This window comes from Ursus americanus, chromosome 32 (assembly GCF_024610735.1).
Source record: "Ursus americanus isolate L20-20 chromosome 32, mUrsAme1.1.p, whole genome shotgun sequence".
Classification (NCBI taxonomy): Eukaryota; Metazoa; Chordata; class Mammalia; order Carnivora; family Ursidae; genus Ursus; species Ursus americanus.
In genome coordinates, this window is record NC_142158.1 from 5,137,458 (window position 1) to 5,162,010 (window position 24,553).

At 43.9% G+C, this 24,553-nt stretch overlaps 1 protein-coding gene across 3 annotated transcripts; it reads left to right on the plus strand.

The window, feature by feature from the left end:
* The first annotated feature begins 4,540 nt into the window (after positions 1-4,540).
* Positions 4,541-22,997, plus strand: IRF4 (interferon regulatory factor 4). 3 transcript variants are annotated; one of them, XM_045800590.2, is made up of 9 exons: positions 4,541-4,623; positions 5,977-6,248; positions 7,510-7,696; positions 8,540-8,628; positions 9,339-9,483; positions 12,051-12,158; positions 14,587-14,940; positions 18,133-18,245; positions 20,192-22,997. In XM_045800590.2, the coding sequence occupies exons 2-9, from the start codon at positions 6,033-6,035 to the stop codon at positions 20,333-20,335; spliced, it is 1,356 nt and encodes a 451-aa protein (XP_045656546.1). In that variant the 5' UTR covers positions 4,541-4,623; positions 5,977-6,032; the 3' UTR covers positions 20,336-22,997. The 3 variants fall into 3 exon arrangements, with proteins under 3 accessions (XP_045656546.1, XP_045656547.1, XP_045656548.1); XM_045800591.2 differs by having other exon boundaries at positions 9,342-9,483; XM_045800592.2 differs by lacking the exon at positions 12,051-12,158.
* Positions 22,998-24,553: the final 1,556 nt, after the last annotated feature.

Sequence of the window (24,553 nt, forward strand, 5' to 3'; positions counted from 1 at the left end):
CATACCATATTGGTATTAGAATTTATCACTTTACAAAGAAAGATCAATACAATACCTTTAAACTGGGTGTTCAGTGAAAGCACTTACCATACAATTTCATTTCCAGAGTAGTCCATCCCAGCTCCTCTCCTGTATAAGTTGCTTATAAGGTTAGATTTTTTTTTTCCCAAAGGATTAAATACTCGAGAGTAGTGGCTGAGAAGCAGTACCTTTTCCCTCCAGTTTCCTCAAAGTGAATATAGCTTCATGAAGAAGAATGAAGACCAGTGGTTAGGTCAGTGACTTAAAAAAAAAAAAAAGCAAAAAACAAAAAACACAGCTTTTCTTACTCGGAATTTACTATAACAAAAAAGGCCACTGGACTGTCATTAATGGTTTTAAGTTAAAGCAGACATAAAAAACCAATTTATTTAGGGTTGGAAGAAGGTTCAGTGGTTGCCTGCTGCCAACCTCCACTTGACAGACTGGGTCAGGAAGACTGTATCTTACCAAGTTGTCCTAACCAGTGAGTGCCCAACTGGGATGGAAATGCCACCTCCAGGCTAGCAGGCCTGCACTCAGAGGCTGATTCTGAAATATCAATGCAACAAACATTCTTCCTAGTCTCCTGTAGACTAGGAGAAAGAACTGTTGGTGCGAATGTGTCCTTGGGCAAACCATTTGGACCTCAGTGGTCCTCTTTCCTTATCTGTACAATGCGGCTGAATATTGCCTGCCCTGCCCACTAGGCAGATTTGGTTGGGGGATCAAACAAGATAAAGTCTATGAAACTTCCTTAAATGCTGAAGCACACCATAAATACTAATAGTCCCAATTTGTTGAATACTTGGGACATGCCAAGCATTGTGCTAAGGCATCATTTCATTATCCAACACACATTATCACAGGCAAGAAAGCCTTTACCTTCTTTGTATATATGAAGGTAAGACTTGAGTTTAATAGTTCACCCAAGACCTCACGGATTTGAACCAGATCTAGCTGACCCTCATACTTGAGTATCTAATTATCAATAGTATCATACAATAATCATGCTATAATATTATGTAGTGTAATACAATAATACTGTATTATACTACTATAGTCTATTGAATAGTATAGCACATATATAGTGCATATTACTCTATTACTTAGCATGTTGTATATTACTATACTAGTATATGGTATACTATTATATATTACCATTAGTACTACATATAATACATATAATATTGCTAATATAATGTGTAGTATTGTTACTTATATAATAATACAATAATAGTATAATAATACTGCATTTCAAGATGCTTGGTTAATGGTAATACTTAACATTGCATACACATATCGCCAAGGAGGAGATATTTATCCTTTATGATTCTACATCATAACAACAAAACATTTTTAGTATTCTGGTTTTTACACGTAATTATAAATGATTGCCCTTTAAACTTTTTCAAGCATAGAGTTGCATTATTTTTAACAAACTGTAGTACCACCTCCTATGAAAAATGAATCAGGAAGAAAAGAGCTTTATTGAGCACAAAATTTCAGGGCACCTGGGTGGCTCAGTTGGTGAAGCTTCTGCCTTCCGCTCAGGTCAGGATCCCAGGCTCCTGGGATCCAGCCCCAAGCTCAACAGGGAGTCTGCTTCTCCCACTCCCTCCGCCCCTCCCCTCACTTGTGCTCTCTCTCACTCACTCTCGCAATTAAATAAATAAATAATCTTAAAAAAAAAAAACCCCAAGATTTCAATTATTTATTTTTTTGGTCTAATATGTGTTTTTAAAAATATTTTTCCTGGGGCATCTGGGTGGCCTAGTTGGTTAAGTGTGTACCTTTGGCTCAGGTCATGAACCCCGGGGTCCTGAGACATGATCTGGGGTCCTGGGATTGAACCCCACATGGGGCTCCCTGCTCAGTGGGGAGCTTGCTTCTCCCTCTCCTTCTGTTCCCCCCCCTGCTCATGCTATCTCTCACATGTGCTCTCTCTCTCTCAAATAAATAAAATAATATAAAATGTTTTTCTTGCATATCAATTTTATTTTATTTTATTTTTTTAAAGATTTTATTTATTTATTCGACAGAGATAGAGACAGCCAGCGAGAGAGGGAACACAAGCAGGGGGAGTGGGAGAGGAAGAAGCAGGCTCCTAGAGGAGGAGCCTGATGTGGGGCTCGATCCCATAACGCCGGGATCACGCCGAAGGCAGACACTTAACGACTGCGCCACCCAGGCGCCCCATTGCATATGAATTTTAAAAAAGATTAACTTGTTAACATATTGAATTTAAGTAAATGTAGCCTGTCTTACAGTCTTTTTATAGTCATATAAATTGAAAATTGCAATGCTCCGTTCAGATTGGGCTCCATGTACAACTTCTGGACAACTCACTGAAGTAACCGCCTCACAGAATGTAAAGACCAGCTTCTGTTTGGGACAGACACTCAATTAACTGATTTCCTATTTGTTTTCACTTTTTAACAAGTTGTGACATTTTGAAGATAAATGTCCGGTCTTTTACCGTTACTGAAGAACCCTTTGGTTTACTCAAGGGTATGTATTGGGGGGAGGGACACGGAATGCTCGACTTTAAAAACTTTTGTCATTTTTGTTGCAACTATGACTAAGATGTAAGTCTTTGGTGAGTAACTGGCAACTCCTACCCCTTTATTCCCTCCCCTTCACCAGGGGTAATGAGGACATCAAGAGTTTTAGTGTTTAAAATATATTATTCTTTGTATTCACCTCATCGTTAAAAAAAACAAAAATCACTTCGGGCAGATCAATATGACAAATGAGTAAACCAGAAGATGGCGTTGAAGATTAGGAATCACATTTTAAAGCAAGGTAGATGTGAAGTCTCAGAAGGTTTCATACCGACTGTTGTTTTGCACTTCTAAAAGCAGATGAGTGAAGAAAATGTTGAAACTAAGTAAACCCGGTGCAGAATACACGTGGAGGAAAGTGCAAAAACTCGTTTGCCATTTTTGTTCTTAGCAATTTCTTTCTTTCTGTTGAGAACACTTTGGGAAAAAGTAATCCCCTGTTAAAATGTAATCAGCATGAAAGCAGTGACCTTTGCTGGCTCACTTAAGTACCCCAAGTGCCCACAACAGTTTCTGACATGTGGCAGGTGCTCAAAAATATTTGTTGAATGAATGAATCTGTGAAAGAAAAAGGAAGGAAGAAAAACAGGTTGTGACTAGACTTTTCTTTGAACAAAACTGTGTTGTTTATTATATAGACTCTGATAATGGAAAACTTGCTTGGGTGAATAAAAAGATGGCATCCTGTTAATTTCTGAGAAAGTCCGTTAGTTTTAGGAAAAGCCTACCTAATCTGTGCCTCACTACCTGTTTTGCTCTAGCCTAAATTTAGTTTTTTCTTTGGATAGGAGACATTGACCCAACATGTAAGTTTAAAAGAGAAAAACTGAGAAGTAAGTGAAATCAAAAGCTTTTCAAAAGTTGCAAGTTGACCTAGGGTGGTGGTGGTCTAAAATCATATAGAAACCGGTGATCTGACGGTTTACCTGAAATTGCTAAGTACATAAACATGCTGGAAGCATCCAAGATGCTCTGGTGAAAGCTTAGGGGGCAGATGCACAGGGAGTTAATATTAAGGACATCTTGGAAAATTAAGTAAAATCGCAGGTCCTTTGAAATATCATTCTTATTCTGGACATTTATATTCCACTAGAAAATTGTTTTCTACCAGACTGATGCTAAAACGACGTCATTTTAAGGTGAACTGAAGTCCAGTAGCAATAAAGCATTCGGATACTTTGAGACCCCTCCCCCAACTCTTTCATGTTGCCAAAATTGAAACTTTGGGGGCCGTGCATTGTCTTTCTGAGTAACCTCAATTCACCAGTTTAATAAATGCAAAAGTCTACGCATTTCAAACATATGGACAGACAGTATTTGAGCCACAGTTTATAGCTCAAAGTATCTGAGCCATGCTTTTTCTTCTTTTTATTTTTAATGAGTAGGATGTTCTCTAAATACCTAGGAGGGCAGGGCTTTCAGCAATAGCTGCGATTCCAAGGGTGCCCACCACCCACCCACAATTCTACGATGCGGACAATTCCTCCGTTTTTGGTTACATGCTCTTCAAGTGAAGTCCCCTTCACTCCAGATTCCCCCTCCTACACGCCCCCACTTCCCGTCCTAACCACATCGCAATTGTTTAGCTGTTATTAGTTTTTATCAACCGGCCTCCCGCAGGACCTGGCGCTGAGGCGAGGTCCCCATTTCGCGCCTCGCCCTTTGCAGGAAACCTCCCCACATTAGGGTTCCCCAGGCCGCGCACGCCCGACTCGAGGTGCGCTAGCCCTGCGCAACGCGGGGTGGATCGCAGCGGGCGCTAGGGTCCCAAGCCTGGCGGCTCAGGACCCCCCCACCCCCCGCCCAACACACGCTCCTTCCAGTCTTGGCCCTGGGACTCTCCCGCGGTGCCCCAGTCTCCGCTCACAGCGCCCCCCTCGCCTCAACCCGGCAGGCACTTTCGTACCCGCCCAGCCCCGCCCCAGGCTCCGCCCCAGCGGGCTTTTAAGCTTTATAAGTTCCTCTTTCTCACCTCTGATACTTAGTTTCACCAGTTGAACTTGGGACCCACCGCTGCCCTCAGCTCCGAGTTGGGGGCGAGGTAAGGCTTGGGGTCGGGAAGGAGAACGGATGTGAGGCTGGCTCAACAGAGAACAGGGAGTGCGAGACTAGAGGTCCCCGGGGTCCCTCTGGAGAGCAGCGCAGGGGACCCCAGCTTAGGACCCGAGAGGGAGCATGCCCCTTGAAGGAGCCCCGACTCCCACTAGTCTGCTCTGGGCCCCGGGACGTTTGCGTGGGCTCTGTGGAGGGTCAGCCAGGACAATGCCCAAGCATTGCCCTCGCCACTCTGTGGTTCGGCTCCGCCCAGGCCCGGGGGAGGCCACGCGCTGGACTGGGTGGAATGGAGAGGCTGTCAGGGTCCCCAAGAGTGGCCAAGGCGGGGCCATCGAAAGGACCTACACGGGACGGCAGGCTTTCCTGAGGGAGGACAGCCTCTTACTCCAGACGCTTCAATCCGAGGCTCCTTATCCTGCGGCCCTTAAGGGCCCAAACTCACCTTGGCCTCCCGCGAGTTGCTCCCGGACTGGTGGTGGACGAGGAGCTCCAAATTTGGGCCACTTGGGGCCCCGCGCTCTGCTGCCTCAACCCCGTGCCCTCTGAGAACCCTCCTGGCACCCTCCCCGCCTCCGCTCTCTCTCGTGGGCCTCCGGGGTCCCGCCGATGCTCTGCGCGCCAGAATCTCCCGCTATTTGGCGGCGCACCTCGCCTTGGGCCAGGTCGCCTCCGCGCGTTGCTCCCGGGGCCCCCTTAATCCTCGCTAGCTGCCGAAGGCTCAGGGATTCTCTGGGGCAGAGAGGGCAGGTGTGGGAGGAGAAGGCCGGGGCAGGAGATGCCGTTGCTGAGCACCTGGAACGTCCAGACCGCAGGCGTTCGTCCCCACGTGCGAGATTCTTGGCGCGCCGGGCCCACTAAAGGAGTGAGAATGGGGGAGTGGGCAAGAGTGGTAGCTGACAGTGTAGGGAGAAATGGGCTGGCCGGGGTTTGGGAATGGGCAAGGAAGAGCGGGAGCTAGGAGTGAGCACGCCAACGGTGCCAAAGAGTGGTGGCGGCTGGATTTCGCGGTGTGCGCAGAGGCGAGAGCTGCGGTGCCTGGGCAGCGTTTGGCCCGTGGGGTGTGTAACAAGAACGGAGAGTCCAGACGGTGGGGTAGGAGGGTGAACGCCGCGGGAGGCACGCTCTGGAGGCTGAGGGCCGGGCGTGCAAAGGGGATGAGACCGGGCCCGCTGAGAAGGTGCTGTCTCTCAGGGGCCTCTGGCGACACCGACGTTGACAGAGCGCTCCTAGCTGCCTCGGCGACTCCAGGGCCTCGTGGTCATTATCAGAGGGCTGGAGAAGGGTGCTCCGGGCGCTGTGCCGCGGAGGCTAAAGGCCGGTCCTCCTCTCTGCCGCGCAGAGTGAGTGCAGGAGGCGGATCCCGGGTGCGAGAGGGCGGCAGTCGGCGCGCCGGGCATGAACCTGGAAGGCAGCGGCCGCGGCGGGGAGTTCGGCATGAGCTCCGTGAGCTGCGGCAACGGGAAACTCCGCCAGTGGCTGATCGACCAGATCGACAGCGGCAAGTACCCAGGGCTGGTGTGGGAGAACGAGGAGAAGAGCATCTTCCGCATCCCCTGGAAGCACGCGGGCAAGCAGGACTACAACCGCGAGGAGGACGCCGCCCTCTTCAAGGTTACTAGCATGAGGGGGGCCCAACCAAGGTGGGGGTGGAGGGAAGGCCCCAGAGAGCCTGGTGGATCCCTAAGCCAGACTCCGCGGCAATTCCAGTCCGCGCCTGAAGGTGCTCGGAGGAAAGGGGGCCACGCGGGAAGGAGATGAGCCCCGCAGGGCGGCCGGTCCGGGAGCATCAGGTGGCAATCCGCAGAAGCTGGGGGAGAAGGAGAGAGGTTTCAGCCTTTGTAGTGGTTTTAGAAACGGGGGACCAGGTACCAATCCTGAGCGTGTGGCATGAGCAGTACCTAGGGAGTCAGATGGCTCCAGCAGCAGGGAATGGAATGTCCGGGGGCTCAGCCCAGGGACAGCAGCGCTGACTTGAGTGTCCCTGTTTGCATTGATGTGGGTTCCTCTGTCTCCATCCGAGCCTCTTTCTGTACCTCTGGCTACTTCCGTGCCTTCTTTGATCAACATGTGTCTCTCTTTGTCTCCCTGTTTCTTTTCTGTGAGCACACTTAGGTGTGCTTGAGTCTGTCTCTGTTTTCCTCTCTCACTACCTCTATCTTCCTCTCTTTTGCTGTTTTTCTCTGGAGGTCTTTCTCTCTGGATATTTATTTATTTTTTCTTTAGTTCAATCTCTGTTGGGCTCTCTATCTTTCTAGCTCTCTTTGGTCCTTCCATATGTGTTTTTCTCTATCCCTGTTTCTGTCTGATTCTCTCTTTCCAAGTCTCTCTCTAGACATTTTTCTCTAGGTCTGTGTGTGTATGTGTGTGTGTGTGTGTGTGTGTGTGTGTGTGTGATGACTGTTTTCCCCTACAGCAGTTTACCCAGTGAACTGTGCATTAGGACCCAGACCCACCACCGGCGGGCAGAACAGGCAAAGGGGACTTCCTCTGGAATTTGCTCTCAGACTATCTGACCATTCAGATGTACTCTGTGGGTCGAAGCTCACCCCTAGTTCCAGTGGAACTCACTTCAGACACTGTGAGGGGAAGGGGTCATTAGGGCCCCTTTCCAGGGACCCTCCACATCTTACCCACCTCTCATAAATACCTAGAGAATGCGCAAACCATTTATCTTCAGTTCAGCAAAGACAGAGCCCAAGGTGGAGAGTATTTTACCTAGAGGAGACGTGGTGTCTTTCTGTCCCATGTTTTGAGCAACGGTATAAATCTGAGGCACGTGAGCATCATTCTTTCCTTTAGAAATACGATCCTCAGGTTCTTTTTTTAAAAGACCTGTATTTTAATTTTTATCCCCCCTCTTCTTTCCCACAAGGCTTGGGCACTATTTAAAGGAAAGTTCCGAGAAGGCATAGATAAGCCAGACCCTCCTACCTGGAAGACCCGTTTGCGATGTGCTTTGAACAAGAGCAACGATTTTGAGGAACTGGTGGAGAGGAGCCAGCTGGACATCTCAGACCCCTACAAAGTATACAGGATTGTTCCTGAGGGTGCAAAAAAAGGTGGGACTTCCTGGGGTGGGGTCACAGGATAGAGGCTGCCTGACACTTGTAAGGCTTTAATTTCATTCTGAGGGTCTATTTTTCTTTTCTTGTTTTTATAGCCTGCCTTCCTCCTGCCTCATGTTTGAGCCCAACGGGCTCTTTGCCCAAGTTCTCAGGGTCGTCAGTTGAAATTCTTGTGGTATTGGTGTAGGACAATTTCTCAGACTCCAGCTCTCTACCCGCAGGTGTATGCCCATGCCTGTGTGTGCACGTGTTTTTCAGTTAGTTCTGTTGGTGTAAGATATGGGCCAAATTTTTCAAACAAAATACGGAAAACTCGTTTAGAGCTTTATCTTTACTTATCAGTGTTTCATAATTAATCATTCTGTCGAAAGGAAGCATCCATATACCCGTATATTGTTACTGTTTATAGTAATAAAAATGTCAACTTTTGGAGTATACCGTGGTCAGCTGGATGCTTATTGAAATTCAGACCTTCTCTCTCCAAGTTTCTGACCAGGGTGTCAGAGTAGAGCCCAAGAATCTTCATTTTAAACAAACCATACAGATGACTTCACTTGCGGAACATCTCGCTGGTGGGGCCCTTTATGTGACGACGTGCTCACACACAGCATTTCATCTCCTTCTCTACCTGCCCTACACAAGTCAGACCCTGTAGAAATCAGCTTAGTGGCCTGAACAAGTAATTGCCCACTGGAATTGCTGAAGAAGGGCCTTATTTGTCAACACTGTTATGCATTCTAGGAATTAAACTCTCAGGTATTTTTTTAAGATTTCACTTTTAGTTATGACAGTTCCTTTTTTCACACTTTGCCATTTGCCTTTTGTCCAAACACACAGGAGCAAAGCAGCTCACCCTGGAGGACCCGCAGATGACCATGAGCCATCCCTATACCATGACAGCTCCTTATACCTCACTCCCAGCTCAGGTATGGTGGAGGGCACAGGGCTTCTAGAAAGGGAGGCTGGGTCTGGGTGAGGCCACGTGAGCCAGCTAGTCCCACATAGCAGGAAAAATACAAACAAAAACAGCAGTACTTTGTTTTTGTTCTTAGTCAATCGGCCAAAGCAAATCCCCAATCATTGGATGAACGTCTCACTTTCTACCTGGTGTTACGATCAGTGTTGGTTTTAGGGCGGGGAGAGGTGGCTGCGTCTGCCTGCTAGCCTGGACTTCTGCCACTGATTCAAAAACCCGGGGAGCAGATCTTTTGTGCAAGACGAAAATTTTGGAAGTTGTGCTTTATCATGTGAAACCACAGGGCAGCTGATCTCTTCAGACTTTTCTGATGTGAATCACAGCTCTGTTTTATTCACTTTGGTGGGTAAAAGAAGGCAAATTTCCCTGCAGTACTTTTGGTGCCAGGTTTAACCATATGATGAAGTTTTACACAAGTCATTACTTTGTAACACTGTCTTCATTGTGCCTTTTGAGTCTTTACGGCTACTTTCCACCTAGTGCGATGAGCTGTTCACTCCAAAGTCTTTTGAGATGATAAAATGATTTGGCTGTCAGCCAAATAAGAGATTCTGTGAGGAGTCTGACTATAAAAGAATCTGTCCCCCCTTCCCGGTGCCAACCAACTGAGCTTCGGAGCTGATCGCCTTTCATCTCAGCTGCTCCCTCATGTCCCTTTAGCAGGTTCATAACTACATGATGCCGTCCCACGACCGAAGCTGGAGGGAGTACGTCCCTGATCAGCCCCTCCCAGAAATCCCGTATCAGTGTCCCGTGACGTTTGGGTCTCGCAGCCATCACTGGCAAGGCCCGGCTTGTGAAAATGGTAAGGAGTGTGCTGGGGCTGGTTTTTAGGGCTGTGGCTCAGCCCGCAGAGCAGACCTGGCCAGAGGGCCCTGGTCTCTCTTGATCTGTCCTTCCGGGCAGTACCCCAGGTCTTTCCCCTTCTCAGAGCCGCTGGGGAAGACCTCACGTGCAGTGAAGGAGAGAGTGAGGGTCTTCAGGGGAAGGACTCCAGGGTGTACTGACACCTGGCCTACTCTTGCCAGGACCTGTGCTGGGAACTGCCCTATATGAGATCTTATTTAAACATCACAGAAAGGGGCGCCTGGGTGGCTCAGGCGGTTGGTTAAGCGTCTGCCTTTGGCTGGAGTCATGATCCCTGGGATCCCCCAGGGATTCCCCAGGGTCCTGGGATTGAGAATCAGGCCCCCTACTCAGTGGGGAGTCTGCTTTTCCCTCTCCTTCTGCATCCCTCTGCTCATGCTCTCTCTCTCTCAAGTAAATAAATAAAATCTTCAAAAAAATAAAAAATAAACATCACAGAAATTAGAGGTGGGACACTAATCTCAAAATAAGTAAATAAATAAAAATAATAAAATAAACATCAGAGAGATCCATCCCAGTCAACTAAAAACTGCCCCCCCCTTTTGAGGCAAACTCACAGAATGTAAGTAATGCCCAAAGTTACCCAGTGAAAGTGGGGGGGCTGGAGCTCAACCTCAGAGCTCCTCTTTCATTTAAGAGAGAGGATCTCAGATGTCAAAGTGGTTGGCTATAGTTTTTTAAATTATTTGTTTGATAGGTTAATATTTTTCATCCTCCCTGAATAATAATAGATTTTGTCAGTCTTCCCTCCTGGATTATCCCTTAAGGTTGACAGGGCCAGTAACCTCACTGGTCCGTTTCTTTCTATACATCTGGAAAACGGGCATACTGTAGCTGTGCCGACGCCTTCCGTCTACAGGAACATCAGGAGATTATTGAGCTAGTATATTTCTTTTTAGCAATAGTGTGCCCAGGGGGCACCTGGCTGGCTTAGTTGGTAGAGCATGCAACAACTCTGGATCTCGGGGTTGTGAGTTTGAGCCCCGCACTGGGGGAAGAGTTTACTTAGAAAAGAAAACACGATAGTGTGCTTATCATAGTAATTTTTGGGATCAGGAGTGATAATAAGAATGGAATGAATAAATACTAAGAAAAGAAAATAGTCTCCATAAGGTGAGTAGTGCTGGTGTTGGGGTCTAAAGAGCTTTGTTCACTCTGGATTAGATGGGGTCCCATCCCCACAGGAGTTTCCCAGACATCAAAATGAGATTACTCAGTGGAAGCACTCATTAGCTACGTGCAGAGAAAACTTCACACCGTGTATTGAAAACAGCAAAACACAAGCTGCTAGGACTTTTGAGTTAGACATTTAAATAGACATCCTGAGATGGGTCAAGACTCAGATCCTTCTGTATGTTCTAGGAATATTTGGTTCGTCACAATTTGGTCAGTTCCCCTTTTTCCAGTCATGTTCAGGTCACTTTTGGCTTTAAAGGATTGACAAAGTGTACCATCATTTAAAATTTGTATTTAATGGCATGTTTACAAAAAAGCTCAGAATTTGATTTTATTAGCTTTTCAAGAGTGATTTGCAGCAAAGGTTACTTTCCATTCCATAGTGGAAGAGTTAGCTAACATTAAACTGGTTTCTGATATCAGACTTTTGTCTAAAGCATCAGGCTCTATTGAACTAAGAACCTTAGTAACAAGGCGATGCCTCAAACTGTACAGACACATGGAATAGGTAGACGTATTTTGAAGCATAACTGACATTAAATTAAGTTCTAGTACACAGTCTTTCTCTATTACTGTTGAATGTGACCCACAGCTATTACGCTGCCAAGACACATGGTTCAATTTTCTTCCCGAAGCCAGAAATAGAAAGCTAGAGAAATGTGGACTAAACAATTTGGAAGTTTTTAACTGGGCCCTTTGGCATCGGAACTCAGGTAGACCTGAGCTCACAGCTCTACTGTGAACATGCTATGTGAACGAGGATAAATCTCCCTGAGCCGAAGTTATCCTGTTTATCAGGGTGATTACGGAGGGATGTTGCTCAAAGGATACAAACTTCCAATGATAAGATGAGTAAGTTCTGAGGATCTAAAGTACAATATGGTGACTGTAGTTAGCTACACTCTATTGTATTAAAAGCTGCTAAGAGAGTAGATCTTAAATATTCCTACTATACACACACACACACACACACGCACACACACACACACACACACACGCACACACAATGGTAATTATGTGCGGTGTTTAAGGAGTTAACTAAGTTAAAATAAGAAAGAAAAAATTATAGAGGGACTATTCCAAGTTTTCTTCCAAAGCTATGAAAAGGCTCCTTCCTCTTTCGATCCTATTTTTTCTGATTGGAATTCAGCTTGTCTTTTTCCCTTGAGAATGCCACTGGTCAGTTCTAGAGCGCCCTTGGCCCCTCCCTCCCGGGGTTGGTGCACCCTTCAGGGGCTGAGTGGCCACATCCCAGGGAGAGGAGACCTTCCCATGCGTCGTTGGACAGACACTGTTTAGACATCATCTGATTCTTATTTACAAATGCAGGTTGCCAGGTGACAGGAACCTTTTATGCTTGTGCCCCGCCTGAGTCCCAGGCCCCTGGAATCCCCATAGAGCCAAGCATAAGGTCTGCTGAAGCCTTGGCGCTCTCAGGTGAGTGCAGTGTTCCCTTCTAGAGGCCCCCACAGGAGGCTGGCTTCTGCTGTGGCTCCACTCTTGCCTTTGGGTCTGTTTGATTGGGGAGGCTGGGGGTATCCCTGAGCACAGCCCATGGGCACTGGCTTTCTTCCATCTGGGGACTAGAGTGGATATGGACACGTCTGACTCCCAACCTCAGTGAATGAAGACATCTTTAGAATATTTAGCACTAAGAAGCCAACTTTTAATTCTGATGCCAATTCTAAATGCTGGTTTGAATTGAGTCATTTTAAGGTTTCCATCGACATCTATCTGAGTTTCCAGGAATATGCAAATACCTCAGCTTTATATACCAAGGACCCCCCTTCAGCCAACATTCTCACAATGTAGTATAATTTCTTAGAAAAATACACAAGGGTTTCTCTTTTGAAAAGCTGATCATCCTTCCAGGTTTAGCCACAACTAGGTCTTCCTCTCTGGCATCCTGGGGACAGCAGTTCTGGCTCCTTTCTCTTTATCACATTCATATGCGTAAAAGTAGTGAGCCTTGCGGTCAGTCTTCCTCTGAAATTTGATAGGTGTTGCAAAAAATTTGGATTAGAGCTGATTTTTAAAGTTTCATTTCTAAAAGAATCCTTGCAAGCTCAAAGATCTTAACCTGTTTAAGGAAGGCATCGCAAGGTTTACTAAGCATATGTGGTGTGCATGTATCTATTTTTTAGATAGTATTTTGGGTTGTTTGAAAATGGGATTTATAATTACATTAAGAATAAATAGCTTAAGCCTCAGAATTCTCACCTTGCTCCTTGGGCTTTTAAAAAATCAATTATAGAAAGTATAAAGTAAATTCTCAAGATTTCAGAGAGTTGTGGGCACCTTTCTTGTTTCCAGGGTCACCATTTATTTCTTTTCGGTTCTGAAGTTCTGGATGAGGCTTTGCTGCCTTTCTTCTTAGATGCTCCTAAATGACGGAGGGGAGATGTTTCTGAACAGAAAGCCTTGTGCTTTTTTTAAGAAACTTCCTAACCCTTCTCTGAAGCACGAAAAAGTAGGGAATAAACAACTATTTATGTCCCTGTGATCTCGTGATTTCTGATGACATTAAGTGAAATGAAGCCTGTCCTGCAAGTCACCTCAAATGGCCAACACTCACTGTCATCAAGGTGTACTGTCTGAGCTCGCTCTCCACTAGTCCGCACTAGTGGAGAAATTGACGTGCAGAATCGGGACAGTGATGTGGGCTGTTTAAGCCTCAAAACCTGCCATTGAGGAATAAGAGGGTTTTGTGGATTTCTTTTTTTAGTATGCATAGTGCAGATTAATTATCAACCTTGAGCCCATTTGTTGGGAGAACCGCAGTCCCCATTAATTTGTAAATACCATTATGGATGGATGGCTATGGCCTGTACATGGAGCTCTTTTGCAGTTCAGTTAAGGGCCCCTTTGCAAACCTAGCTTTGTCCTTTTAATTTGTGGGTCCTATTCTGAAGAAAAATTTCAAAAGTGAACTCATCTCGTTAAATGTTTTAGAAAGCACAGTTATTTTCAAGGCAGATTTTGAAAGCCTAGTGGGACTTTGGCCTTAGAACATTTTTTTTCATTGATTCTTTTCTTTCCACATGAATTAATTTTATTATACAAGTAACGCATACATACACAGCATAAAAAATAACGTGACAGTCGGAAGAGCAAACTTGGAAAATAAAACATCACATTCTTACCACCCAGAGATCACCACTGCTAAAACGGCTTAGTGTTTATCTTTGCTGAAACTTCAATGTGGACGTGTGTGTGTGTGTGTGTGTGTGTGTGTGTGTGTGTGTGTTTATTTGTGTAAGTGACATCTTATTCATTGTTTAGGGCAGTTTCCGATGTAAACATTTTTGTTTAGTTTTTGAAACACTATTATATTCTTTTTGCTAGTAGAAATTAAACTAGGGTTTACTTCCTTCAAAATCAAAACTGATTGCTGTGCTTAAAGATGCATTTTGTTCAGTGGAACATGACTTAGTATTTTAGACACAATTGTTGTCATCGCTGCATTCATCATCACCAAAATAATGACACAGAAAGTTCTTAACCAGCGGTGCTCTCTAATACAAGTCAAATCTGTTGTGCAGAAAACTAATGTAAGCTGTAATCCCCCAACACAAAAAAAATCTATGGTCGCACAAATTTGGAAAATGCTGTTAGACAACATTAAATAGATTTCTTGCAGGATTTCCTTAATATCTCTTACTGTCTGTGACTCCAGGAGGGAGAGGAGGGTATGCAGCATTTCCTACACTTCCTTGACCCTGGAACTTTCTATTTTTTATGGAGTATCCTGGGACACCAGTGTCCCACCAAATACACATGTTCTGGTTGAATAGTTTGGCATCCTGATGGGTTTCCAATGCTCCTTGGTCCCTTAGCGCTGACCTTGAAATCTCTGTGTTTACAGACTGTCGACTCCACATCTGTTTGTACTACCGGGAGATCTTGGTGAAAGAGCTGACCACGTCCAGCCCAGAAGGCTGTCGGATCTCCCACGGGCACACTTATGATGCCAGTAACCTGGACCAGGTCCTTTTCCCATACCCAGAGGACAATGGCCAGAGGAAAAACATCGAGAAACTTCTGAGCCACCTGGAAAGGGGTGTGGTCCTCTGGATGGCCCCCGACGGGCTTTATGCCAAAAGACTGTGCCAGAGCAGAATCTACTGGGATGGGCCCCTGGCACTGTGCAGTGACCGGCCCAATAAACTGGAGAGGGACCAGACCTGCAAGCTCTTTGACACACAGCAATTTTTAGCAGGTAACATACCCAATTATCTGTTAGAATGGAGCATCCCACACCTGTAAGCCTAAGAGACAGAATGGAGGGGGTGACACTATGGCTTCCACAGTGGTCCAAGCAGAAAGTCACTCCCAACCCAGACAGAGATCTTCCTTCTATTAGCCCCTGAGCCCACCCGGCAGGATCTGAGAATAGGTTCCTGTTGTTCATCTCACCTCTGCCTCTACCACGTGCTCCTCTGCATCACCAAAGGGGTGTGAAGAGGAGAGAGATTGCTCAAGGGGATTGTGGTTCAGGCTGATATCTTGAGATTCTGGTATTCAACAAATAGTCACACTGATAAGGTTCACACTTTATTGGCAGTATGATCTCAGCAAGCACGGCTGCTGATGTTTCAGCTTTTTTAAGGTTCCTAGGAAAATCGTAAAGGTTAGAAGTGTATTGTTAACGTTCTTGGTTATGAGACGTGTTACTTCTATGCAGATGGCCTCCAGCAGGTGGGATCAGGGATAGAGTATGTGGAACTGATTTTGCAAAGGGGGAAATTATGAGAAGGCTATGAGTTATCTCTGTGATATTCGTGTTTCACATAGTATTTTCTAAAACCAGTGAGTTTCGTTTTTCTAGTTTTGATTTCATGACAATTCAATTAGCCCCAGACTGGCTTTTGTGAAACCACTGGCCACGTTATTGTTGAAGCTTCATCCAGAACATTCGTGTAGCTCTCTATATTGATGATTCCTCTTTTGGAGGGAAAAAGTTGTTCTGTCAGCTAACTGCCAACTCTTTCTGAACCTTATTCTGTAACGTATCCTTAAGCTATTCTTTTACAAGCGCCCCTTCAGAAACACCCTATGTCTTTGGGTTCTCATGTGCCTCTCCTTTCCCTAAATATGCTTCCCGATTCAATTTATTTAACATAAAAATATGAAGCATCTGTGTACTTTGACACTGTTGACACTTGCTTAGCCTTTTGGGTTTAAGTTGCCCAAATTGAGTAGGCTCATCCAAATTCTCTTTGGTGCCTCCAAACAAATATGTCCCTAGATGCCTAACCCTTGACTAAAAGGTGTGACAAGAGGAGGAGGGAGAACTGAGCCTCTGGTTCCCCAAGGCAGCACTAGGATGAGAAAGCCATGTGGGTCTCAACACCCCTCCCTCCCTCTGAGCTGCAGAACTGCCTCCAAATCTGTGCCATGACTGTTCTGTCCATCCTGGGGTCCAGCATGGTAATCATGGTGGGCACCCAAGGAAGAGTCAGGAGCTACTGCGGGGTATCTTGTCTGCACCTCTTATGTCTGCTAAAGAGTCTGAAAGAGCCCATGGGGGATTGGGGTTGGATCTCCTCAGAGACTGTGAATCTTGGTCTCTTTGGATTCAGAAGCCACAGGACTAGGACTTTGGTTAAGGAATCCCAGGGGAATGACACGTGCTTCTGTGAGTTTCTCTCACCACATATCTTTTAGGAAGTTCGAATCCTACCATTCTAAGTAGGCTGTAAGTTACACTTTGAGTCACAGTCACTGAGAGCTGGATACAGGCAAGAAGCAGAAAAGCATGATGCCCAGCTATGAACACCTGCAGGTTGTGAATTCACTTGCCTAGAATTTAATATTTATCTGTGAGCAAAAGTTGTTGTTTTTTTCTTCCTCTGTAACCAAAGGCTGTGCTTTTTGCTCACTGCAACCGCTTATCTTGAAGTATTCACTGAGGTTCAAGGAGGAACCTGTGAACTTGAACACTGCAGCGGTGTAGACCAGCTTCTGCACAATCGAGGATTCCCACAGAATATTCTCATGTTATCAAGCATTTGAGACACGACTTCTTCAGAGAATTGTGCCAGCTCGCCACTCTGACTGGCTTGTGTAGGTGTTGTCTCAGGCCTCGGCAGCGTGAACGCCTTGTACACATTCTGACTAAGTCAGTTAGGTTTGATTTGAATTCTGGAAGAAGAAAAAAAAAAAGCAGGAAGTCTAACAGTCCAGTGAGTTAGTTAGAAACTTTTCTTCAGTTGAAGAGAACAGTGAAGATCTTTGATATCTCCCCATTCAGGATTTGCAAACTACTAGGGACAGCCCCTAAAGGCAAAGCCCAAGGTGCATATCTGATCAAGATGCGTGTGCATACCGTTCTGCAGAAGTTGTAGCAGCAGCCGTGTGTGTTTCTTTTGCGGACACGACGTTCAACTCTAGTGGAAAGGAAAGAATAAGAGCAGCTAGAGGCTTAAGAGTCATCTCGAATATGGGTAATGGGACATGGAGCGATGTCAGGGATTACACATGTGTCTTTCCAACAGTCTTTGTTCTGCATCCTTAGGGTAGGAGTGGAGCCTTCAGGATATACGCAACCACAAAAGTGGGGACACCTAGTGTTTCATTTCAAATCAATATCTGTCCCAGAAGGTGGGCAAGAAGTCAGCTCAAAGTCCCATAGTTGAGGTTTAGTGCCAAGTAGGACACAGCTGCCCATAACTGGTGCTCATCTCCAAGACAACAGTAAAGCATTTTCAGCGATGCCTGAATCATGGAGACGTCCTGATTGGCACAGACATTGGATTATGAAGACTCAGCAGTTTTGAGATGACATTTTTAAGTAATCAGAAAATTTTGATTTTTTAAATGAAATTTCTTCTTTGTATAAATTATTCTTTTGCCTCAATGTGGCTACATTTCTTATCCTTTTTCTTCATCTTTCACTCCTTTCTGCTACCCTTTGCACTCTTAAGGGTCTAATGCTGCAAAGCAAGGTTTCTTAATCTGCAGGACATATTTCCCTTAAAGAATCAAGCGAGGGGTGCCTGGGTGGCTCAGTTGGTTAAGCATCTGCCTTCACCTTGGGTCCCGGGATCGAGCCTTGTGTCAGGCTACTAGCTCAGTGGGGAGCCTGCTTCTCCCTCTCCCTCTCCCTACTCAAGCTTTGTCTCTCATTCTCTCCCTCTCTCTCAAACAAATAAATAAAATAATAATTAAAAAAGAGAATCAAGTGAAACCTGGAGCCCTCTCAGGAGAAGTGCACCCATGAACACGTACATGCAATTCTATATCTAGGGTCTAAGAATTAAGAACCCCACGTAGAGAAATAAAGAATACACACTCCTATTTTAGTTTTCCAAATCAACAGTGAGCTTTTGCTTCCTGCTTTAACATGGCGTGTTTAGTGATGGTTTCTGATCAGGGTTGGTTTTTTTCCCCGCTTATGGGGCTTTTCCAGAGCTGCAAGCTTTTGCTCACCATGGCCGTCCCCTGCCAAGATTCCAGGTAACTCTGTGCTTCGGAGAAGAGTTTCCAGATCCTCAGAGGCAAAGGAAGCTCATCACTGCTCACGTGAGTATTTAGTCACATTCAAATGATTGAGTTTCCCTGTTTTTCATCAAGGGCAGGGTCCCAGTTAGAAAAGTCTCAAATGAAAAGTATATGTCATATGACAGGAAAATCATGAGGAAGGAAGCATGGCCCAGTGAATGGTGCAGGAAGCACAGCCCAGGGACCCACATGTTTTTCCCAACCCTAGAGGTCTACTCATCACAAACCTGCAACCATGGGCTTCATTCATCCCATCTTGTGTATCAATCAAGACATTGTCCTATTCCCATTTTATAAGGATTTAAAAAGACTAGTGATAAAAGTTGCCCTTTAAAATTCTCCATATTTAATATTGCTTTTAAAATGCTGTCTAGCTGACCTTCATTTGATGGGGAGGCTTTTCCCAATGGGAAGCTGTCCATTGACTTATGTATTTTGCAGTCCCCTCAGATTTTTCCCAAATCCTCTTTTATTTCTGGATTTTTAGAAATTATTTAACTAATGGAAACCAAGGGTCACGTGTTACTTGGAGGAGGCTAACTCTGTCAAGGAATTTAAGTAGATCAGTGTTCTTTAGCAGGGGTTTAAATAGGGTCAACTGTGGCACGTAAACATCTTTTTCATGAAAATTTTATTGAGATAACATTTGGAATAAATTTGCCACAAAAAAGAGTTTTGAATACCCAAGATTTTGAATTTGAAAACCTTACATAGCTACATACCTTTGAGAGTTATTAATAGGCCCAGACAAAAGCAGTAACAGGTAAAAAAAAAAAAATATATATATATATATATATATAATCAATAATAGAAACTTTCAAGTCATATTTTAGTTCTCATAGTTTTTTTATTGACAACCAAAATAAAACACTACCTAATTTTAAACACGCAGTCCCCCCTCTTGATTGTAAAATCAAAAATGAACCAACCAAAAGACTCTAGAGCTTTTTCATGAATTCTCTCCAGTAATTGATATAATATTTGTTATCTTGTTAACACCTAGGATTGTTAAATAACTAAATAAACTTGGTATTGATAAATAATGTTTCAAAAGTTGGTGAAAAACTCCTGCATTAGTCTGATTTTAAGGGTTTTTTTGGTGCGCTAGCTCTCCTCTGAGTTAGGCAACTATGTGTTCCTCAAGCAAGGGTCCCTGGAATTGAGTTGTCTGGGATGGAAAAGAAAAATGGGTATGTGTACACGCAGGAGTTCCTACTCGTTTTTATTATGGATTTAATTTATTTCAGGTGTTTCATATGAATTAGGCTTAAGTTTCTATATATCAAATAACTTAAATGCTCAATTTAATAGCAGAATTGATTCGCAAAGTATTCACTTTTCTTACAAGCTATAAATTCAGGAAATTCTGAAAGCTGAATTTTTTTATTGAATACGAACCACATAAATAGCCAAACTAGATGAATCTGAGGTCAATTAACCTCTCTTTCCCCATAATAACAGTGTTGTTGTTTGTTTAGCTTCTGCTCCTTCCTTGTTCCACTATCTTAGAAATATACAAGTTATCCAGGTCACCCAGGAATGGTACATTGTTCAGGACGGACATCCTCATCCCGGTCAGACTGTGGCTGTGGAAAAATTCATTGGCCTAAATTATTCTGAGTTACCTCAAACTTCATGGATCACCTCAAACTTCCTTTTAAGTTGGTCATTGTACCTGATTTGTTTATGCTTAGTGAAACATACCTTTTGAGCGGCTATTAATGTAAAAGTACCACTTTTGACTTGAACTATAGTAACACTCAGAATCAAGTGGAGTCTGTTTATAGGTTGGTGTATGTAAGGGGCTAACAAAAAATTACGTCATCAGAAAGTTTTGATTTATGTAGCACCTAACTTGGGATTGAACTTTACTGTATCTTCAGATACTGAGTTATTTAATGATGAGCCAATTACAAGATGTTAAAAAGAACATTTCAATAACATCTTTTCAAAATCTCTTATTAAAGGTCGAACCTCTGCTAGCCAGACAACTGTATTATTTTGCTCAGCAGAACAGTGGACACTTCCTGAGGGGCTATGACTTACCTGAACACATTAGCAGTCCAGAGGATTATCACAGATCTATTCGCCACTCCTCCATTCAAGAATGAAAACTGTCAAGACGAGTGATTTTATTTCATTGTAAATATCTGCCTCCGACAGGAACAGCTGATTGAACTCCCTCTTTTTCTTTTGAGAAACTTGGAAATTGGGGCTTCAATTCAACACTTGAGGATAATCTCAGCAAGAATGAGTGTAAAAAAACCAGCTCCATCTAATTGACAGATGAGCTTATTCCAAAAGGAAGGACAGTTTTCAGGGTCTTCCGTAGACCGCCATCTTTGATAATTACTGTGAAAATTGACCAAAGCGTGTGTTTACATTTACTTAAATGCTATCTTTAATTGGATGTGGATTCTTTCTTGCTTGAAAACTGAGAAAACTTGTGTTTCGGTATTGACCACTAACTAGAGGGATACAAGCACATAAGTGGTGTACTATTTCTCAGGGAAATAATATCTAAATTTGAGGTGACTTTGCCCACAAAAGAAATGTATTAACGCACACAGAAGATGTTGCTCTTGCAGAAAATGCTTGCTCTTAGAATCTTTGACTGAGGTTGGACCACAGTGCCTCCAGCTTTGGGGTAGCTGATCACCCCACGTGGCCTGGGTCTCACCCTGCACGGACTTCCCTGCCCTGTCTCGCACTGCTCCCCATTTGCTCTCTCTCCATGGGTGCCCTTGGAAGCCAGTTGGTATTTTCTGGAACCAAAGAGCATTAGGGCTACTCTTGATTAGTATATTTTTGTCCGTCCTACAATCTTGTAATGACTGCTTAAGATATTTTTTGTCTGCCTTTTTGTCTCTTGTTCTGTAGAAATTACTGCTAAAACATTTTCTTAAAAAAGATCAACAATCCAAGTACTAAAGATATATTTTTGAAACTCGGTGACATTTCCCCTCTTACCCTGTTTGTTTTGTTTGGCTACCAGTGAGTTATCCATGACAACACTAAGGAGGAGGAGCCGATGCTTTTCAATGTGGTGAACTCTGTTAGGAAAGATGATGACAGGATTTCACTGATTGCATAACTGCAGACTCAGTGGGCTGTTTTTGCTTATTTTGTATATTATATGCTTCCTCATGCCAATATGGTTTGACAGGGCCTTAAAATTACTGGGCTTTCTCCAAATACATCTTTTTATAGAATCACAGAGATCTCCACTTGCTTAAGTAAACCTGATCACTTCCTTGTTGATTGTTTTGGAAAAGTACAGATGTTTGGACTGATGCTGGCAACTGATATTTTTATCATACTACAAAAAAAAACTGCTATTACTTTTAGGCTCAGCAAAAGACTTAGTAGTTCTCAAATATATGCCACTCTTATTCTAATCTATATTTTTTAATTCATCCAAGAAACTGTATCCCTTGCATTAGACAGATTATATATAGCCTTTATCCAGTTTAGTAAGCAATGAAGCATTGGAATGTCATTTTTTTAACTTTTAAAAGGAGTGTTTTTTTAAGGATTTTATTTATTTACTTGAGAGAAAGAGAGAGAGCAAAGGAGAGAGAGAGAGTAAACGCACAAGCAGGGAGGAGCGGCAGAGGGAGAAGCAGATTCCCCACTGAGCAGGGAGACCAATGCGGGTCTCGATCCCAGGACCCAGGATCATGACCTGAGCCGAAGGCAGACACTTAACTGACTGAGCCACCCATGGAACCCCAAGGAGTTTTTAATGATAACAGAACATATTAACTACAGAAAATGTAAACAATATAGACAGGCAAAAATGCAGCAACGTTCCCTTTCTTTTTCCCAGCCCAAATCCTGCTCCTTGAAATATCCACAGGAAGAGTGTGACTTCTTCTTCCAATCCACTTCACTTCTCTATAGGTATACGTCAGCTCAAAAAAACCTCATAGGATCATCTTGCCGCCAGCTTTATGCAGTGCTCTTTTAACCCAACAATACAGATTTACCTCACTCTTTTTAGAGGCATTGTCGTTGTAGAACTCCATCATGCAGTCCATGGCAGAGTTTAAGGAATTTCATCAGCCGCTCAAAGTGAATATGCATGGACAGCAGATTATATTTTGTGAATTGCAGTAATTTATACATCTTATAGATGCAAAGTATTTTAGGGTATATTATCCTAAGGGGGAATTGCAAACAAAATTAGGAATGACTGTGACACAGGCCCCAGTGTATGTGGCCCTCTTCCCTGCAGAATATTTAACCCCACGCCAGCGCTTCAGAGAAGTTCTCTGGTGTCAGTCCCAGGGGTGCCGTGTCTTCTGAATTCTCAAAGCAGATGCTTGATTTCTATTGCTGTTGCAAATTCTTTTCTTTCTTTCTTCTTTCTTTTTTAATATTAAGCTGCTTGAACACTGGAGTTAACATTTTCTGGAAAATACTCTTGGCTAGGGCTGCTTTCCCCTTCCTCATCTTTAGACCCATCTACTTTGACTTTTTTTTTTTTTTTGGAGGAATCCAGACTGTGTGCTATTGAATGAATTATGAAATAATCTGGGTAAAGAATCCTGACAGCTGTCTCAGGACTTTGAAAATGAATGATTGCCTCATTCCTTGACTTGATAAAGTAGAATTTATTTTGTTCTCAATGGGAGACACTGTAGAAGAGTTTAGGCATTTACTATGTTAAAAAGCTTCAGATGGCAAGGTTAAAAAATTGTGTTGTCTCCCAGGTGCATGTTCTAATGGCTTGTTTCTTGTTTTTTGGATTTAATAAAACAGTGGGCAGTAGATGTCTTCTGGAACACTGTAAAGGACCAGGTGACCAACCCATTTAAAACTCAAACCTTGGAACCCCCTCAGTCCCAGGCGAAACAGGACAGTTAGTCGCCCTATAGAGAACCCAGCAAGACTATTGCCTTTGAGCTAGGAAGACACTGCTCCTTTGGGAGATGAACTTGGAAACCCTGCATGGAATGAGCAACACGACACCATGGTTATCACCAAAGCACAGATATGCCCAGGTTTGTGTTTAGAAAAAGGCATACGCTGTCCTAGGGTATGAGCAAGGTTTTCTTTGCACGTCACTGTGTATAAACTCCAGAGTTGTTCCAACTCTGGGAGTCTTGGTGCAGGGTCTGGCGTGGGTCTTTGCCCGAAAGGCTGAGCAACAGGTGGACATGCATCCTAAGAGAAGCCTTGCTCCTGTGTTGGCTGTACCAGGGAACATCAATTTTTTTTCTAGCAAATATTTTTTTAGGTCAACCCCCCTTTTGTTCCTCTTTGATCACATTTCTGCCCTTTCTCCACAGGTAAATGTTTTTCTGGAAGTGGCGATCTTCCTTAAAGTTTACATTTTTACTATTTATCTCCCTAGTTTCTAGCCGACTGGCATCTATTTAACTGTTGCTTTAGGGCTGTCCTGCCAGAACGCATTGTTCTGCAGCCTACTTTTCTCATAGCTCCATCTTTGAGACTGATCCATGTCGATGTAGGTGGGTCTCATCCATCTCTTGTTTACTAGTGTCAAAAAGCTGGTCCCACTAATGCAGTGAAGGTTGATTTTCCCGGTATTTATTTTCACTGCTTTTAGGAAAGCACGTAGGTGAAGTGTAGTTGAAGTGAAGGAAAGGAAAGATGGGATGTGGACAAAACAGAAAGTCCAGCAGGCTAATCCCCCTCTAATATAAACTCATGTTTTGCTTTCAACTCTGAGATGGAAGAAACCTAATGGGTAGTGGAATTCATTTCCCCGCACCCCGTCTGTATAAGTGGCCAGGACTAAGCAGCTCCCTTGACTTCAATCCAGAGCTACGCTGGTTCCATCTTGCTGCTCGGCCTCGCAGGCAAGGGTGTCTAGAGAACTAGGCAGATCCTTCCTTGGAAAATGATTGTACGTAATAATGTCATGAATTTTGGTGTAAATTGCTTTTGAAAGCAGATTGATATTCGTGATAATCTGCTATTTTATGTAGTTGTTAAATAAAGACTTTTTAAAAAAGCAATCTGTTATGAGCCGTGTGTGTGTTATTAAACACTCATCTTGATAGCTTTTAAAATACTTCCTCCTTCCGTTGTGTACTTTCAGAGAGGCTGCTTCGGCAGCCGGCTTCCTTCCTGGTTGTCATATGCGTCCGTAAAATCAGATCTCAAAGGGCTCTGCTGGTTTTTTAAAAAAATAGCAAAACTTGTCCCAGCACAGGGCAGTTTCTCCAGCTCACGGAAACACATCTAAGGAGAGTATTGAACAATCCTTTCCTTCTTCTCCCTTGTGTGTTTTAAAAGGTCTAGTAGACCCAAGGAGATTGTTAATGTTTCCTTTTATATTCATAGCTTCTTTGATTTTG